Source organism: Streptopelia decaocto (genome assembly GCF_964273445.1).
Source record: "Streptopelia decaocto genome assembly, chromosome: 6".
NCBI classification, from domain to species: Eukaryota; Metazoa; Chordata; class Aves; order Columbiformes; family Columbidae; genus Streptopelia; species Streptopelia decaocto.
This window is the reverse complement of record NC_138660.1, coordinates 48,257,805-48,276,992: the sequence shown is the minus strand read 5'-3', so window position 1 is coordinate 48,276,992 and position 19,188 is coordinate 48,257,805. Positions and strand designations below refer to the sequence as shown.

The following is a 19,188-nucleotide window of genomic DNA, read 5'->3' as shown; positions in this document are numbered from 1 at the left end:
AGACAGCCTAAATTAGCAAGCCTACTTACTTGGCTTGTCAGATCACTCTTAAAAACACTTCTTGTTTTCTGGAGGATTTTGCCAGTTTTTTATAGCTGATGGCAAACCAATTTACTTACATGCGTTTTTCATACTTGCTGTCATTCTGAAGTATTTAAAATATATTATATAATACTGAATATCCTTCTCTCTTCTGCTACATGGCAGAGACTATTTGTAGCAGTGTATTAAAAAGGCAGTGTATCACCATATTAAAATTGCTTTTATTATCATAAGTTTCAGTGCACTGATTTTAAGTCACCAGCACTATGGCTTTCTTGGATTGCTGTGGGATTGAATGAACACAGTCCCTATAACAAAAAGTGTTTATAACAGATAAAGAAGTTAAAGCTGAAAGATTACAGAGATGATTGAATTCCCCCAACTGTTTCTGTCTAAAGCACTCTGTACTGGAAGTTTTCTAGATTACTATGACTAAATTCTGTGTACATGCCACTCTCATGGGGTGACTTTTTTCCTAGATGTGTGTAATCAGTCTCAAACACCCAAGAGCCAGCAGGTAGATCATTCTGCTATTATGTCGGCTAGTGAAGGTGCAATTCATATCAGGTTTATTTTGGAGACGAGCATCAACAGGAGGAAGACCCAGATATCAATTCAGTGAAAAACTATGCAACCTTTAGTTGGAAAACTCTCCTATCTCTATTTTTATATCTATTTATTATTATAACTTCACTTAGATGCAAGAAGTTATTTTTTAAAGTCTCCTGGGAAATCCCAAAATCAAAATGTGTTTCAAAAGATAATACATGACTTAGTCACAACCACGGGAGTAAATTTGCAAAGCCAAATAATTTCCTTTTAGTTTAGATGTATTAGAAAAAAAAAATCACAGGCAAACCCAAAGCATTATTATTTTTCGCTGACCTGAGGGATTTAGCAACTTAGGTTTGAGGCAGAGAAGTAAACAAGGATGAGCTGCATATTGGCTCTTACCATCCTAACAATGAACACTTTAACCAACATTTGGACTGAAAACATAACAAATTTCATCACTCTCAAAACATTTGGATGAAACTTGTTAATAGGTTTGGCCTGATGACAGAGGTTTGACCCTTCATGCAAGAAGGGCAGGAGCCTGATCAGCAAGTGATTGATATGCTGCCTTCAAAACTGCAGCCTGGGATTGAATTTTGCCACAATATTATACAAGTCTTGGCAAGAAACGAGCAGTCTATCCCTCGTTACACCAGCTGGAGAAGAAAAAAAAACAGCAAAAAGCTCTGACACACACACTCTGTTTTGGCAAAGGCACGTGTGGGAGAACAGCCTACCTGAGCCAAGAGCTGTCTTCGGCTGCTGAAAAGAACCTGCCTGATTCAGAGGCTTGTGACAGCGCCTCGCTATGTTTTCATTTTACGTCAAAATCAGAAAATCACATCAATCTTTCAAACAGCAGCACAGTCTGAAATACTACACTATTCATGCCCTTTAAAGCTGCTATATGCATGAGCAAGTTTTCTGTTAAAATCCAATTAAGTTTCCAGTTCAAGTTTAAACTGATCTGAGGAGAGTCGAGGAATAGAAAGAATCATTAGGTATTGTGAAAACAAATGAAAAAAAAAAAAAGAAAAGAGGGAGAATTATCTTTTAAATTCTCAAGAAGTGCTTGAACTGATTTCCAAAACATTCCTGTCTTCACCAAAATTTAAACCTAAATATTTAATAGGCAAACAAAGGCTTTTTGGTTTATTACTCGTTTGCAATTGCTGCAAGAGGATGAAAGGAGCTGTTTGCTTGGTCTTATTCTTGCATAAGGAAATCTTGGGGCTACCGCTGCAGTTCTTGGGGGCACCGGGAGAGCCCTGGGCTCTGATGATCACTTAAGGCAGGAGTGTGGCCATGAAAACTGCTCTGGTCTTTTTTGCCACATCCTCTCACTTTAAAGACTGATGATGCCCCTTAGTTGTGCTGATCCAGGCTTTTGTCTGACTATGAGACAAATTTGATTGGGGAGCTGATCTGACTAAAAATAACCATAAAGTACTAATGAAAGCATGGATATTTTTGTGGCAATGCCAGCTTACGCACACATACTGTGGCTCTGATTTCCCAGGTGCAGACGCAAAGAAATGTTTTCCATCTTGATGTCACTTGGTATTTCTCAGCTCCTGAAGCACCTGTCTCCAAAGGCAAGGCACAGACAGCCCAGGAGGGGCCAGGCGACCCCTTTCCTCCTCCTCTCGCCCCCTGGCCCACAGGCGGGGACTGTCAGTCCCTCAGCCACCAAGCGGCTCCGGATGGCTGGGACTGCGAGGGGTGGAGAGGGAGGGAAGATGATCAGGAACAAGGGATAGGAAAAGTAAAAAGATAATTTGACATAAATCATCTCAAAAACTGAAAAATGGAGCTCTTTTACCCAGTTTGTGCATATTTTTCACAGAATGAATTAATGCCTCACCGAAAAGGTGATTTGCAGTTGGCATTTCAGGCAGCCTTACTGCCTGGCTCTGGAATTATTCCCATTGTTGTTCACACAAAGGGAAAATAAACTCAACCACTTGGCTTCTTTTTCCTTGAAATACACGTCTAAGATCACAGCTTAGAAAGGAAACTAAATGGCAGATGGCAGCATCTTTGCAGAGTAAGTGCACTCTGAGCTACACAGACTGGCAAATTAATTTCTTCAAAGAAAAAGACAGCGGAAGAGAGAGCTTTTCCTTCAATAAGAATAATAACACATTGAAGTTCTCTTTAAAACTACTGGGGCAGCTCTTAGTTATGTTGTTACCACGCAGCCAAAAGAAACAATCAAGAAATTACTTACATCCCTTTGCTTTGGGGCATTAACTCTTCATGGCATCAGTAGCGAGAAAGGCTTTTAGAGAATAATTTGAAATTTTGTGCATTTAGGTTGCTCGCCTTCCCCTCCCGTGGAAGCGCACAGCAAAGGGAGCCCTGACCCGCACAGCCCAGGCAGGACCTGCCCGTCCCCCTCTGCAGGGGCAGGGTTCAGCCTCACACCCCTGCCCCGCTCCCAACGAGAGCGCTAGGAAATCAAATATTTTGTCCCAAGCAGCAGGACCAAGCATTACTGATGCTTGCATCAACCCTCATGTTTCCCCACCTTTTTCTATATGAGGAGAGTGAGTCAGAGCACAACCTCCTCCCGCACTAGACAAGAAGTGCCAGCAGACACACTGGCTGTGCAACCTGTCAGACACCCAGGTCAAGCCCTCGGTCACAGGGCAGAGCGGTGTGTGTCCCTCCATGGCCTGCGTGATCCCACAACAGCTGGCCTAACAGCTCTTTTACTGCATTTCGTATCATTTTTGCTTTGTGGTGCCTTGGATATCAGAATAGCTGGGAAACAAATGGAACCACAGATTGCAGACTGCTTTAAAATCTCTTTTGTTCAAGAGATCTCTCAGATCACAATAATGCTGAAAGGAGACTGCTGAAAGCGAGAGAAGGGGTTTGGACATTGATGGAGACGTGCACAGTGCTTGAACACGCTCAGGAGAATCCCTGTTGTTTCCAAAAACCCTGTTGAGCCAAAAACCTTCCTCCAGAGAAGGTCTGAGTTCATGTTAGTTATATAGAAATCTCTTCTGATTCTACTCAAAACCCCCAAAGTTTGGAAAATTATCAAAAGGAGGGTTTGATCTTATGTTGCTTCTATGAGAAAAAGGAGTCTCCCAGAAGAATGTCTCTTTGTGAAACTACTCTACTTAATTCTTACAACCCTGAGGTATGTATCAAGATTTGGACCCTTAACTTGCTTGGCAGATTTCATTGCCTTATTACCTGCCTCCTTGGGGTATACAGCTGCTCAGAGAGCTTGTGTTTATAAAGCTCTTGAAAGCGCACAGATGGAGAGCTAAGAGAAGCAATCTATATTTTTACACTGTATATTCGTGTACCCTCTTTCTCCTTAAGGCTTGGCCTTGAATACACGGATAACTACGGTATGATATGATTCCCCTTGGGCACAGTGACAGAACATATTTACTGTCTATTGCTTCTCAAAGTTGATTTCTACCAGTAGTACATTATATTCCTATCCAAGCAGAAGCCAACACATCCCAAAGAAAAGTGAGTGACAGAAAGAGAATTTTGTCTGTAGCGCAGCATCAGAATGAAGGCAGCCAGCCATCCCCGGCATCAGCGATGCTCGTGGCGCAACGCACAAAGCAGAGCAACAGAAAGCACCAAGCAGCACCACGTACAAGTTACTGCGCAGTCTTCTCTGGAGTGGCCCTGCAATCGCCTGCTTTCCCCACGCCACAGTAGAGTCTCAGTAAAAGCCAGGCTGGGAGGAGGAAGACGACTGCTTTCCCTGCTTTTCAACTCTGAATGTGCCGACGCCATCCTTGACATAATACTACTCAGCCTATGTTTTGATAAATCCTTTAACATAGACAATGACATTTACACCTCCATCAGCCCGCTAGGGACCACACAATTACAGGTGGAGAAGCCAATTGAAGAGTCTCCAATTATTCTGAGAAGTTGCAATTGCAATGGTTACGCTTCCCTAGTCACACCAGGAAAAAGAGAAAGCAAGATGTACTTGCAGCATAATGAGCCCACAGAAATGGGCCCTGTTATGTTTAGGGAAAGAAAGACAAACGCACATGCACGCACATTTGGAAGACGTTTGCTTAGCTGTTTTCCCAGTTACCAGCCACTACAAATACCCCTAATCAGAAAGACTTACAGAAAAAAGGTGTAAGAAATCAGAGTTAATATTCCTGACTAGTCACACAGTTCTTCAGGATTTGAAATTTATTCTCCCTAGTGAAAACTTTAAAAGTACACATGAAGGGCATCTCTAATGACATAAGTGATAAAAGTGAGTCGAAACAGGAATTCGGATTTACTCTTTACCAGAATGCAGTTCTTCCTGCGGGTTTGTTAGATACGTGAGATTATCAGCCATATTCTGCCCCGCTGGGAGATGAGTTATTAACTGAGAAATTCTCACAAACTGTTCATCAATAACAGTTTGCAAGAAAACTTCCTCCATTTTTTCCTACAAGTCTCATAGGGCTCAAGTTAAACTCTGATATGAGCACTAATGGAAAAGCTGTTAACTGGCTGCTTTCTCCAGAAACACTGAGGTTTCTTTCACTGAGACTAACAGACAATGTTCACAATTTTCATAAAGGGAACAAAGTGAAAAAATAAAGAAACATTCTTTTGGGGAACAGGGTGGACTAAGTAGGAATAGTTGATAACCCAGAATGGATTTACAGATTATAATAGCTAAGGAGGCAGCAATCATTTATGGTCCCAAAGTCATGTCTCAGCTGAGGACATAATTTGCTGCACTTTTGAAACATCTTAGAAGAATGAGGAAAAATTCACTCCTGTGAATTCACAAGGATATGTATTTACCAATTTACTATAGCATGCGCTCCTTTATTTCATTCATTAAAAAAAACCTCAAGTCACTATGAGCCCATTTTTAAATCCTTGCCACACAAGATATGGCCTCTTGTGTTGAGAGTATGTTCTACGAATGTGTAAGTGTAACGTTGTGCAATGGTCCTTTCAACCACAAGCTTCAGAAAACTAAATGCTGACAAATGTCTGTGAAATGCTCCATCTGTGCTAGTTGAAAGAGCCTGACACTACCTTGCTCTCAAATGTTAATAGCTTTGCAAAAAACGCCCTCTTCTGCAGCTGAATTTTTTCTTGTTCAGCCTCCAGAAAAAGTAGGTTTTCATTCAAGTTTGAGCAAAACCCCATCTACCCTTCAGTTATGAAAAAGTGAAAAGAAACACGTTTCCAGTCTTCATTGTAAAAATTACATATAGTTAGTGGCCAGAAGTGCTGGCCCTCGGCTGGACTCTGCTGTGCTGAGGTTGGTGTGTCTGTGGGCAGGCGCACCCGCTGCTGGGCACACCCGCTGCTGGGCACACCCGCTGCTGGACACACCCGCTGCTGGACACACCCGCTGCTGGACACACCCGCTGCTGAGCGGGAAAGCACCACTCCATGAATTTCAGGCAAATGGCTCAGACAATAAAATGTCAATGCAGCTTCTGTCAGTGGACAGAGGAGGCAAATCCCACTTTTCCCCTTTTCAGGAGGGGAGAGGGCAGAGGCAGCTGCAGAAGCCACCACCCCGCTCTGTCACAGCTGCAGGGACTTCTCTCTGCCAGATGCAAGGCAATGCCGTCAGAAAACAATGCCCAGAAAGGTTCCCACAAACTGGAGAATCTCAGTCCTGACTAACCAGTTACCAAAGTAAAAAAGTGTACATCTAGGAAATGTTTTTCACATATTTGAGAATAAATCATCTGGCTGAAGTATGGGGCATATTCTGCAGGATGAAGACAGAAGTAATTTGTTTGGTTGGGGTTTTTTTATGTTAAAGGTCTGTGAGAGACAGGTGCAATTTTGAAAGCAACAGTTTGCATTAAATCTATCACAACTACTTCACAAAGGGAATTAGAAACTTGATGCTTGGCTTATAAATAGCTCACGGTGACAAAAGCTTCACAACATAGCTTCACATTAATTACTGTAATGCAAACACAGACAAAACTGAACTGCAAGCCGTTCCTGGATGGATAGCAAGGCTCTGGGACCTCATCAACATAGGGAATATTTCCAGAGAAAAGAAAAAAAATGCCCATGTAGCCACAATGTTCCAGCATCCAACAATTTCCTTGGGCTTCTGATAATATCTAATGGTTTTTCTTAATCACAGGAGGCTGGAGCTATGCTATTATATGATCACCTAAACTCACTGTTTACAACATTTTCTAGACTCATTACTATGGAACTAATGAGAAAATAATGTGAATGCTAGCTATTTTTTAGCCTTAAACAAGTTCTACCTCCATTATTCAGAGGTTAAAGATATGTATTAGTAACAATTACTATATAGGTATCATACAGATAAGAACAAGATATGGAAGAATACCTCCAGTAATTGCCTATCAATAAGAGCTATGCTCTGAGGTTATAAAAATGTATTTATACACAGCAATAATCAGTGTTTCCAGCCTGAAGTGCCCCCAGTTTTGATGAGGTTAAAAGCAAAGTTCCCCAAGCATCATGACAGATTCCTTAATGGACAGGTTCAAAACTGTTTAAAAACTTTTCCCAGTAAATCCAAAAGTTTTAATTGGTTGTACATTTCCTCCAGTGCCCCTGATATCATGTGAATTATGGGAAGTAGATTCATTATCCAGTTCAATAAGTTATCATCACCACAGACACTGTGAGTGTGATTTCAGGTGTTCCAGTCTTCACGTAATTGTTACTCCTCCTTTTTGTGACAAAGATTAATTGAGAATGGCAGTGCCGCTAGGGTAGGCATCTATATAATCAAGGCCACTGCCATTTATTCTTGGTGTCATAACCAGACCAGCATTTCACAGGCATCGCTGTGAATACAAAGGAAATGAAACAGTGGAATTTAAGAAGGTTAAGGCAAGAACAGCAGTACATTTGATTTCAAACACTATTACTTGAAGGTAATTTCACCTATTGACTTTGGTAATAAATTATGTAAAATCTTTTCACAAGTAATAAAGATTTTGTTAAAGCAGTTCCAAAGGTTTTCCCCTTGAATTTTTTTAAACAACTAAAAGCTTCTTTTTCTGTCCTAAACTTTCATTAGATGCAAAATATTGTAACCGATTTGATGGTGACATGAACCTTGCTGTGAGATTTCACAATAGAGCACAGCACAATAGCTAAAGAAAATAATGGCTGTGGCTATGGTAACACAAAGTGAAATATGTTATTTGCATCAGTTTATAACCATACTGAGACGCAATTTACATGTTACTGCTGTAACAGGCCATGATTGATGTAATTACAAATGACCTATCACAACATGAAGTCAAAGTGTTTTTTAAAATTGTTTCTGAAAAGCATTCATGGGAAAAAATGCACAGATCTGACACTTGACATCTCCTGGGCAACTTAAAAAAAAACCAACTTCTTAAAATTATTCTGCTCTTTCAGTTTTCTTTCAGTTTAAGTTTTTGTTTCTTTTTCTCTCCCCTTTAGTTAATGCAAAGAATATGTGTTTAAAATGCCCACTGCCAAAGTCAACAGCTAAACACCCATTAACAGTGGTATGCACTGGTTCCAGGTAAATCACTTGCAACAGCACTATAACAAGACGGAATTGCTGATTGGCACGTCCCAAGTTGTAGTATTATTCTGAGTTGAGTAAATCTAGCTATTAACCATTCTAGATTAATATCTGACCAAGCATGCCTGGTTTGCTACAATTTCAGAAACCCATCCATTGTACAGATGGTCCTGAGGGTCTGGTCTGTCCTTTCATCTGCTTCCACATGGAGTCAGCACAACTACTGGAAATTCTAAAACCTGTATTTTCACAATGTAAGACTTAGATGCTTTTCATAAAATTCCCTAATGCACAGTCATTCTAATATTTATTCATATTAGGAGCAGATATTAAATATTGAAAAATAACTTGTAAGTCACAAATTCATTTCCAGAGATCAATTCTTCAATTTAGTGATGAAATACAGCATAAACCATCTGCAAATCAGCATTCATGGAAAGATAACTGTTAGTATGAATGAATCACTTGTGCAAACACTTGCTTTCACATTCAGTTACTGCATAGGGTAGAGTCCATCATCAATATTTCTGTGAACAAGGAATGATTTTCTATGTACAAACAGCACATCTAAAAACATACCCTGATTTTCAGAAATATTTGTCCTCGCTGTCTTTGAAGGAAGAGGAGGGAAGCCAGCCTCTTGTAACATACGACAGCTGGAACCCCACAAACTGGAGGCACGGAGTTTTCTAAAAAAACACAGAGCTGAAGCGAACGCTTGTACTTTCCTCCCCTCAGCCTGAGACTGTGACCCCTACATCTATTACGATCCCTTTCCACAGAGATACTCCAGAGAGGACAGTCTTCCTTTGCAGCACTGATTTGGTTTCAGGTCCATTACACCTAGGCACAGCAAAAGCATTTGGAATATTTAAGAAATCTCCTGTTAAATCACCTATGCCATCTGTCCAGAATTTCCCCAAGAAATTACTATGAAAACATACAGCCAAGAACGTAACAGCATCCCCACATTTCTGTGTAGATGTGTTCTTAGTGTTCGAGATAATTATCTTCTCAATAAGCCTCAGTAATAATCACAGCCTTTTCCTTGGGTAATTTAAGGACTTCATAAATGGTGAAGACATTTCAGTGTCTTGGTTAATATAAAGATGAAAGCCACAATCATAGAAAACTCTTACAAAAATCTGTCTTCAGGGAAAATGAGAAGAGTTTGCTACATGAACTAAATAATTTAGGAGCCGGATTCCCTCTCTTTTTTTCAGGGAAAGGAACAGGTACATTTTAGCCGAGATGCAGAGTTAACTTGACTCAGTCTTGATCTGCCTGACAGGCTCCTGGGGGTCAGGATGAGCAGCTGTGACCTCCCTTGGCTTCTCAGCCCAGGTTCCTCCGCAGGGCTCAGCATCCTGACAGCCTCTGCCCAGCACCTACTCTGCCTCAGTGGCAGAGGGCAACAGGGTATGGATTACAGCTATGGCTACACGCCAGGCTTCCAGAGCTGTGCTTTCTATCATATGTTTCCACCGTCATCTAGTTACATTAATGCAACTGCGCTTTCTTGAAAGGAAAATATCAACAGCCCCTCAGCAGAGACAGCAGCATTCCAAAATATTGGCAAAGCATTGCATTTGGCGAGTAATGTTTGCTGAACTCATTGATGTCTGCCTGAAAATTGCCCATGAACAGTTAGCAAGATTCTAAAATGTGCTCATTATCTGGAGGATTATTCTTGATGTGCAGTCAGCTCGTACAAGATGTGCTGTGAATACCCACGGCTTCCATCAGGTCAATTACTGGCAGCAGTTGCACAGCGCCGCTCCCCGCGCTCCGCCCGGGCGGCTGCTCTGGCTCGCGCAGCGTGAGCCCTGAATAGCGCAATTAAGTGCACAACTTCAAGTCACAGTATGGGAACACAATGCTAAATATTTCCTTTTTACAATCATCTACCCTAGCAAAGCTTAAGCCTTTGTTTACTTATAGTATGACAACCCAGTTGGGAAAAGGAACAAATTGAATTAAAACATTTTTGAGATCAAGGATCCAAGAGCTTAACTTTGCTGCTGCACTGCTAAAAAGAACAGAGCAAAGGAGGTGACACTTCCCCTTGCTTGTGCCACTGTCCCCAAACGTGACATAGCCTATCCCAACAGGCAAAGGCCAAAACTGGTAGAAGCTTTCTGCTACCCCTGTGAAGATCAATATCCTGCTGTTAGACAGCCTTCAAATATATTTCAACACCAAATTCAAGAATATCTTAGCAAAACAACAATAGGACAAGGGGTAATGGGATCAAGCTGGAACACAAGAGGTTCCACTTAAATTTGAGAAAAAACTTCTTCTCAGTGAGGGTGACAGACACTGGAACAGGCTGCCCAGGGGGGTTGTGGAGTCTCCTTCTCTGGAGACATTCAAAACCCACCTGGACATGTTCCTGTGCGACCTCACCTAGGTGTTCCTGCTCCAGCAGGGGGATTGGACTAGATGATCTTTTGAGGTCCCTTCCCATCCCAAAGTACTGTGAACTTGAAAAAAAAAAGTCACCCTCATAATGACAATATACTGAATGCAGTATCAGGACTAGGAACAAAATATGTTAATGAATTTGCTACATATTTTAACATTTAAGGCAGCTTTTGAGATATTTACTCTTGACTAGGTTAAAAGTGTTCTGAAAAACTTACGGGCGAACTGCTAAAGGAACCACAATTACACGCGGGCACTAAAGTGCTTTCAGTTGTTAATTGGATGAAAGCAGCGACCGTAGCTCACATAGTTTATTCCTCTTTTCCAAATAAGTAACTAACACAAAACTTTTAACATACTATAATTTGAGTACATCAGGTTTACATTCTGATTTCATTCCTTGGAACTGACGGCCTTGGTACACGAGTCCCATATATTGCACAGCTGCAGAGTTTAGTTTCAGGTCACAACACACGACACGGAAAACATTTGCTGTCACACACTGTGAATCATTTGCAAGGTACCTTCAGCACAGGAGTAAGTCTACAAAAGTTGGAATTAGGCACTTCTTTAGGTCCTTGATGAATTAGCATCGTCTTTAATAACAGAATTTGGCAACCTCCAAAATTCTTGACTGATAAATCATCACAAAATACGTATTTATCCACTTAGTTCATGTTTCCCTGCCTAATCAAGCTATGTATTTTCTTATTTGTGCAAACTAAACATTATTGGAATTACTGTGCAGGAACAATGTTCCCAGAAATAATTTGTAGGAGCACTTGCCTTATGGCCAGAAACAATACATGGCATAGCTACTTATCTACCCTCTCTGCAATGCTACAAAGAGTGAGAGATGAGTCCTGAAGGCGACAATCTCAGCTAAGATAGAAGACCAAGACTGCTCAGCAAATTTTGTTTTGTATTAGCACTATTCGCCAATTTTGTTTGTGCTCCTTTCTTCCAAATCCATTCCCCATAGATGGTAAAACATTCAGGTAAAGCAGGAATATGAATTTTAATCCTGTCTTCACCTCAGAATAGGAATAGCGGAGATGCCCATCACAGGAAAGCAGAGAGCTCTCTTCTCTTGTTTTTGCCCTCAATGTTCCTAAAAAATAATTAAATCTAAGATTTCACTTGTCAGGAAAATACAACCAGTTTGCTCTTAACACCTTCACCTGCCCTTTGCTCAAAAATTACCACAGGGATGGTAGAAAAACCTCCAAACCAAAGAATGCCATGTAAACTCTGATCTTTCTCTTAAAAAAAAAAAGGCAAAACAAACAAAGAAAAATTCCACACTAGACACAAAACAAAACCAGAGAAACTTATTTCAAGATGCAGCAATCCAAGGGCCAATATCAGAAACATTGATCCCGGACACAGAGTTATCTGTAGATTTCATAACTGAGCAAAAAAAATTCCCTTCAATACCCTGCAGTCTTTCTTCAAAATGGTGTAAGGCTTTTGTTGCTTCTAATCCTTTCAGAGCACACAGGATTGAACATCACAGCCATGACATTGCTGGACTGAAAAGCTATTACTTTCTGTAATTTTGCAGTTTATGAGAAGCACTGGTTACAGTTTTCTTTTCCCTCGGAAATCTGCACAGTATTCATGGTAACTAATGCACCTGCCATTATTGAAGAAAAGATACAGAAAAATATACAGATCTATAGAATGCAATATATAGTTTCCTAAAATAATTCATGATATGCAGAATATTGGAAGTATTTGTGAGATCTTAATTCTGGAGTCCCTTAAATACTCTGACCTACGTAACTCACACTCTTCATCTCCAATCGACAACTGCTGTATTTCTTTATTAACACAATCTTCTACACCTCACAGTGTTATGTCTTCATTGCGTTCTGGAATTTCATGCTTTGTGCTTTTGCCTCCTGGTGTTTCCAGTGGGGGAGGCTATCAGAAATCAATCACAAAGCCAGAAAAAAACCCAGCCTACCAAATCAGGGATGTGTTTTCCGTTTCTCAGAACCATGTCCCAGTGACCCCAGTGTGTTGTTACATCAGACCAGATTTCTTCTCCAGACATGACAGTAGCATTTGTAAATATATTTATCACAACTGTATTTATTTACAAGGATGTACGCATGTGTGCCAAGATCATTGTGTTCTGCAGCCCTAAGTGGAAATTAAAGGCCTCAAATACACTGCCCCCAAATGTTTACTGCTACTGTTTGGTCGGAAAAGATCACAAACCCCAAGTCCTGTGGCAAGCAGCAGAGGAGATCGCCATCAACCTCTGCCTCGTTAAATCACCCCGGTTATAGGGCAAAACCGATTGAAACAGATAAAGCTCTGAAACAGTCCACAAACTCACATGTTCCTGTTTCATGGATGGGGAGAGGGCTCTTCTGGTTCTGGTCATTAAATACCTAGAAGTGCATGTAGCGAAGTCTAGCAGGACAGCACTAGCTGTGAGCATCTATAAGGAGACTACAGTCTGTATGTATTTAATAAACGTTAAGACTGTTTCTCTGCTGTTTTCCCACCTCAGTGTGACACGGTAACACAGGGTAACCATCCTCTGACTCGACCCCCTGCCACAGGGGCTCTGTCCACACACCCCTGAAGGACAGGTCACCAGGCAGAAGACCCCACCACAGGGCACCTCCAGGGCCACAGTCACAACTGCTTTTTAAGAAAGGAAAAAGAGACCACACATACCCAACGTCCAAGCAACACGGGAAAGCAGTGCAGAAACAGAAGGGACGTTTCCAAGACAGAGCTTCTCTCTTTTTACCCAAATCCATATTTGTTTTGTTCTATCCAAAGTAAATACTAAATATTTCAGAGACTCTTGTGTAAAGCTCATGTGTTGCATGCTTCTATTGTGCTTTATCTCCAAAGCAATGCGAGGATAAAGCCCAGAACGCAGAGCCTACAGGCTCTCTCCAGCTACTGGTGTGCCTTGGGGGAGTCAGCACGGACCCGGCAGGCTCAGTGCAGCTTGTCTTATTTCCAAGAAGTGATGATAAACAGAGCTGCTTCCCAGGAAACATGCTGACAGCAACGGGAGCTTCAGGGCTGGCGCCTTCCCCGGATCCAGGGCAGCCCCGAAGCTCCGCGGTGCTGGGGGCAGGACGGACATGGCAGTGCAGATGGGCTGGCTGGGCAGGAGCGAGGGGACACGGGTCACGGGCTGCCATCAGGGTTCGTTTTCTGTGGTGTACTAATGATGTTTGCTTATGAAAAGTAAAGACTGGTGTGGCGGGAGAGGAGAAGGAAGCCAACATGAATAACTGAACTGTGTTAATTTTTTTCCAGACTTTTACGGAGTCTACTCCGGCACTGACGTTTACATGGGTAAGACAGTATACATCTCTTGCTTTCTCTCCTGTGCCTTTCCCAAAGCATTTCCACCAAAGCATGCTCTCGTTAGCTGGACAGACATCAACAGTATTTAGACCAAATGGGATCTGTAGGTATTCATGCACGTAACTGCCACTGATGCTATTAATTCTAACATCAAGTACTTTGTTTTTCATTCTTTATATAAGTTTAAAGTGTTCCATGGCATATTTTGAAAGGTTGTCCACAAAAAATGCTAGGAAGCAAGAAAATGGTAGAAACCAGGAAATTATTTTCATATATCTTTAAAAGTACCTAAATAGCCAAGACCCTATGCATGCTTAAGTTTTTAATACATTATAACCTACAAGAAATTATAAATCACAAAAGCATTACTTCATTTATAAGGCTATTTTCTAGTACACTATATTGCATTGTGGTAACTCATAAGAAAAAAAATGAGATCTGAGAAATGCATTAAGACACTTAGCTTATTAATGGCCAGTCATATTTAAGCTCATTTTTCTTGCCCTAGGCTTTTATGATCTAGCAATGGAAAATTTTTCTTCATATTTTTCAGAAATAACAGAAAATTCCAAGAAATGGAAGCCGCTGCTAGTAGAAGAAGAAAAGCTGAGTATCATCAGGGTTAATAGCTCCTATTTGAGATCCATGAATGATTACAGAGTTACTTTTCTATATCGAACTTTCAAGTTTCGTTACTAATATGCTGCCTCTCTGGCACAGAGGTGCGCTCATGGTACGAAGGCTATTTATTTATCACATGGAATAAAAGAGCGAGGGGAACAATGGCTTCAAAGGTCTCATGCTTATACGTTTTGACAGTAGTTTGTTGGGCAAGTGCTCTTTGGTACTTAAGTATAACTCGTCCTACTTCTTCTTACACTGGCCACAGACAGCTCAGTAGCATTTCCATAGCCAGAAAAAATGTTTCCTTTGGCAACATAAGAACTCGACCTATAAATCCACATTCCTTTGACTTCCTTATCAATGAACCCAACAAGTGTGAGAAGAGTGTCCCTTTCTTGGTCATTCTTATCAGCACAACTCACAAAGAGTTTGATGCAAGGCAAGCCATTCGAGAAACGTGGGGAGACGAAAACAATTTTAAAGGTATTAAAATCGCCACGCTGTTTCTCCTCGGAAAAAACGCAGATCCTGTGTTAAATCAAATGGTAGAGCAAGAAAGCCAAATTTTTCATGACATCATTGTGGAGGATTTTATCGACTCTTATCATAACCTCACTCTGAAAACGTTGATGGGGATGAGGTGGGTAGCAACATTTTGTTCAAAAGCGAAGTATGTTATGAAGACAGACAGTGATATTTTTGTAAATATGGATAATCTTATTTATAAGCTGCTCAAGCCCAACACCAAGCCAAGGAGGAGGTACTTCACTGGTTATGTTATAAATGGAGGACCAATTCGAGATGTTCGCAGTAAGTGGTACATGCCACGGGATCTGTATCCCGACAGCAATTACCCACCCTTCTGTTCAGGAACCGGCTACATTTTTTCAGCTGACGTAGCAGAACTGATTTACAAAACCTCCCTTCATACCAGACTTCTTCATCTTGAAGACGTATACGTTGGACTCTGTCTTCGGAAGCTGGGCATTCACCCCTTCCAGAACAGTGGCTTCAATCACTGGAAAATGGCCTACAGCTTGTGCAGGTACCGCAGGGTGATCACAGTGCACCAGATAACACCAGAAGAAATGCACAGAATTTGGAATGACATGTCCAGCAAGAAACACCTTAGATGTTAAGATTTTTCAGATGTAAATACCTTTTTTTTTCAGTTTTGGTTTGGTCTGGTTATTTTTTGACAACGTGATCTGCTGATTTACAGGTTAAACTGTGAGATATTAACTGTAAGAGCATTTCTAATGACTGATTTTTCATTCCCGTTTTGACTACTGGTTTACAGATTTGAGGCTCTTTTCATAAGGACATTACACCAACCAAATGGATCTAGAGTCAAATCTCAGATTTTATATATTATCCTCCACCATGTGTATCAGCTCCTGCATCTGTATGTAAAAGGACAGTAACAAACTGTGAGTTGCTTAACAGTTCATGCCCCAGCTTCCGAGATAAGACTCAGGCCCTAAAAAATGAAGAATCATGAACAAACTTCTATTCCTTTTTTGACACCCTACAACCATATCTATTCAGAGCTTTGTGAATAAACTGGGTGGTACACATTTGCACTGACCTTACACACCTATCTTGACATGTATATTTTATAGTAAAATGTGTGCAATTCCCAAATAGCTTACTGATGGTATAATAGCAGAATTTAGACAGGTAAGAACATCAGAGTCTCACAGGCTTTAGAAACAAACCCACACACTGAAGTATATGTGAATCCACCAAATGGTATTCCTTTAAATTATTTCAGAAGACACCCCATTTCCTTCCACTGTCTAAAGTAGCCCCTAAAAGATCTAATACAATTTTAAAATGAAGTAGAATCTGCAGGTGAAATAAGACAGGGGAGATGTATGAAAAACTATCTTAAAAATACATGAGAAAAGTACAAATAGCTTTTAACTTTCAATTTCAAAGCAAGTGCAGTGTTTCTCATTAGTATCAGTGGGTCTCTCTATTAAGTGTCTTGTACAGCAATATATAATTATATTGAATTATAACAGTGTCAACAAGCAGCACATTTCTTCAACATCAGTCGCTGCACTATTTACCTAAAAAAAAAGTAACACAAAAGCACTTTTTCAAGAGTAAGCTCTACTTTTTGCTACAGTAGATATATGAATGACATTCTACCAGATTTTTAATGGTGTAGAAAAGCAGAATTTTGTCCAATAAAATCATGCAATCAATTTTCTGTTGACTGAGCAATAGAGTACATAACGGTTACATACAACTTTCACAGCAAAATAGAGGGCTTTCAGAATCACCTATTAAAGAAAAACAGATTCCAGTCTTTGTTAAAAATCTGCAGGTCCCAGGTTACCTATCACAGAGCCAATACTCACTGAGGTCCCACTCAACAGATGCCCAGAGCATGCGATGGAAATCAAATACACAAGATTTTATTCAAGTTTCATATTGTGCTTATGTGTTTTGAATATGAATGTTAATGAAATGTCATTACAATTGTAGCAAATAACTTGGAATTAACAATTCACGGACAAGTTACAAAGATACAAAACTCACCAAATATATTATTAGCTGTAGATTACTCACACTGTCCACAGCACACACAAGTCTCATTCATTTCAGCTAGAGTTACGTATAACATACAAAAAACTGTTAAGTCTGTATGTTATTCAGGATGTCTATAAAGTTGTCAGAAATTAACTGAATAAGAATTTAAAGGAAAATTCTGACCTGATTTTGCCACAGGTGTACATAGCACTTTACAACAGTAACAGAGGAATGAAGATGCTACCCCACAAGGTTTGCAGTTTCACAGCTAATTGTTAGTCTTACTCATAGATGCAGCACTACCATTTTGAAAGGAATTACTTGTAAGGTAAAGTGTACCTGGCCTTCAAGCCACAAGCAGTAGTTTTCTCAAACAAATCTACTTCAGATCTAAAGGTGAAGCTACACAACAGATAGCTCAGGAGTTACTGCTAATCAACAGGAGCTATTGCACCCTTCATAAATGAAAATCAGTAATTTTATATAAAAATACTGAATCTCTTGCAACATAATTAAGATTTATCCTTCCCTAGTTGACCTCGTCCTTGTTAAAGTGGCTCCTGCTTCCTGTCCAACTTAGAACTCCAGTTAAACAAGAGCCAACTAATTGCATAGATGAATATATAACACACACACACACTGATTAGGTGAAGTTCAGCATTCCTTATCCAAGCCCCAGAATACGCTTGTTTAGGAAGGGAAATAAAGGTGGCATTCACCTCCAGCCTTCGGGTAAATTGAGCAGCATGGATGCTGTCCTACAGGGAGCACGTTTGGTAATAATTTCAACCCACAGGCTGCAATCACTTCCGCTGTCCCTCTGCACCAGGCAGTAATTTGGGGTTTCTGAATCCACAGCCAAATGGATTTGGTGGCCTTACTTCTCCTGCTGATGCTTCTGTGGCCTTTGATTAGTAACCAAGAGAACAGCAGGGCTCCCAATCCACATACCTCAGGGCTCAAGTAGCATGGCAGCCTTGAATTTCTCCTACTGCAAGTAGACTGCATTAATGATTGGAAGGTACACCTTGAAAATAGTATCTAAAACGTATTTCCTGCCATTTATAAATAGATAGATCTTCAACAGAAATGTAACTGTTCATCTTGAAGCTGATGTATATATTTCTAAGGCATTTTCTTCTGTATTTACGTGTATATATGTGTAGAGTCTGCTTGCTAAGTAGTATTCTGTTATGCATGAAGCTGAGTTAGGCATTATATTTGTCCAGTGTTTCAAGAGCCTTAAGCATGTGTGCCCTAACTTTTGAATGTATAAGATATTTTTTTTCTTTTATTCTCAAGTGAATTTAAAGCAACACAACAAAAGCCCAATTTTCTACTTCTGTTTATTTTCTGATACTAGATTTCACCAGCTTGTTGCACTTACATAACAGATTCATTATTTTCTCTTTGCTCAAAAATTGCCACATTGCAACCTGGAGCTAGATAGGGAGCAACACACCTACTCATAGGGACAGCTTACTGTCCCTTCCACTCCGTATTTGTGTCACAAGGGGTACTGTTAACAAACAGGTGTTTGCAGCAGGCTTCCTTTAATAAAAGTATTTATGTTACTTAGAAGTCATTTTGTTTCACTGAGCATGGGACAAATGACAATTTGGGTAAGACGTGCTGGTTTCTAGTCACTTCTGACTATAATCGCATTTTGATTCCAAAACGTACGGGAACAAAGGACATGGAATGAAGAAGCTGTGAGGGACACACACCTCTCTTTAGGAGGACTTTTTCACAAAAACATTTTTTTTGCTAAAACCATGTGAGTATTTAAACAGAAGTCTCAAAGTTCATTTTCCACCTTTCCTAATAACAAAGTATCAATTTTGATCCCTTATTGGGATTTTTTTGTCTTTATAATATAGATGGCAATGGCAATTTGTAAATGAAGAGTGTAATTAACTAGAAAAGCTTGTCAACAGTAACTGAACTTTAAGTGTATCATTATATATGACTGGCTGTACTTATGTATTTATTTAAATTGTATATATTGTTTTATCTATAGTGTCTGTAGGAGTGCATTCTTTTAGATTAAAGTATTACAGTTTTGTGGGATTGCCAGCAAAGCTGCTAATCAAGATACTATTTTTTTGTATTAATGTCAAATAATAAAAAAA

General features: G+C 40.2%; 1 protein-coding gene across 3 annotated transcripts in view; it reads left to right on the top strand.

Moving 5' to 3' along the window:
- B3GALT1 (beta-1,3-galactosyltransferase 1) overlaps positions 1–19,171 on the top strand; it is a 194,315-nt gene extending 175,144 nt beyond the window's left edge. For all 3 annotated transcript variants that reach the window (XM_082057159.1, XM_082057161.1, XM_082057160.1), the window contains 2 exons: positions 13,841–13,879; positions 14,445–19,171. In XM_082057159.1, coding sequence (XP_081913285.1) covers positions 14,674–15,654 — 981 coding nt within the window. In that variant the 5' untranslated portion in view covers positions 13,841–13,879; positions 14,445–14,673 and the 3' untranslated portion in view covers positions 15,655–19,171. The remainder of the gene's footprint in view (positions 1–13,840; positions 13,880–14,444) is intronic.
- Positions 19,172–19,188: the final 17 nt, after the last annotated feature.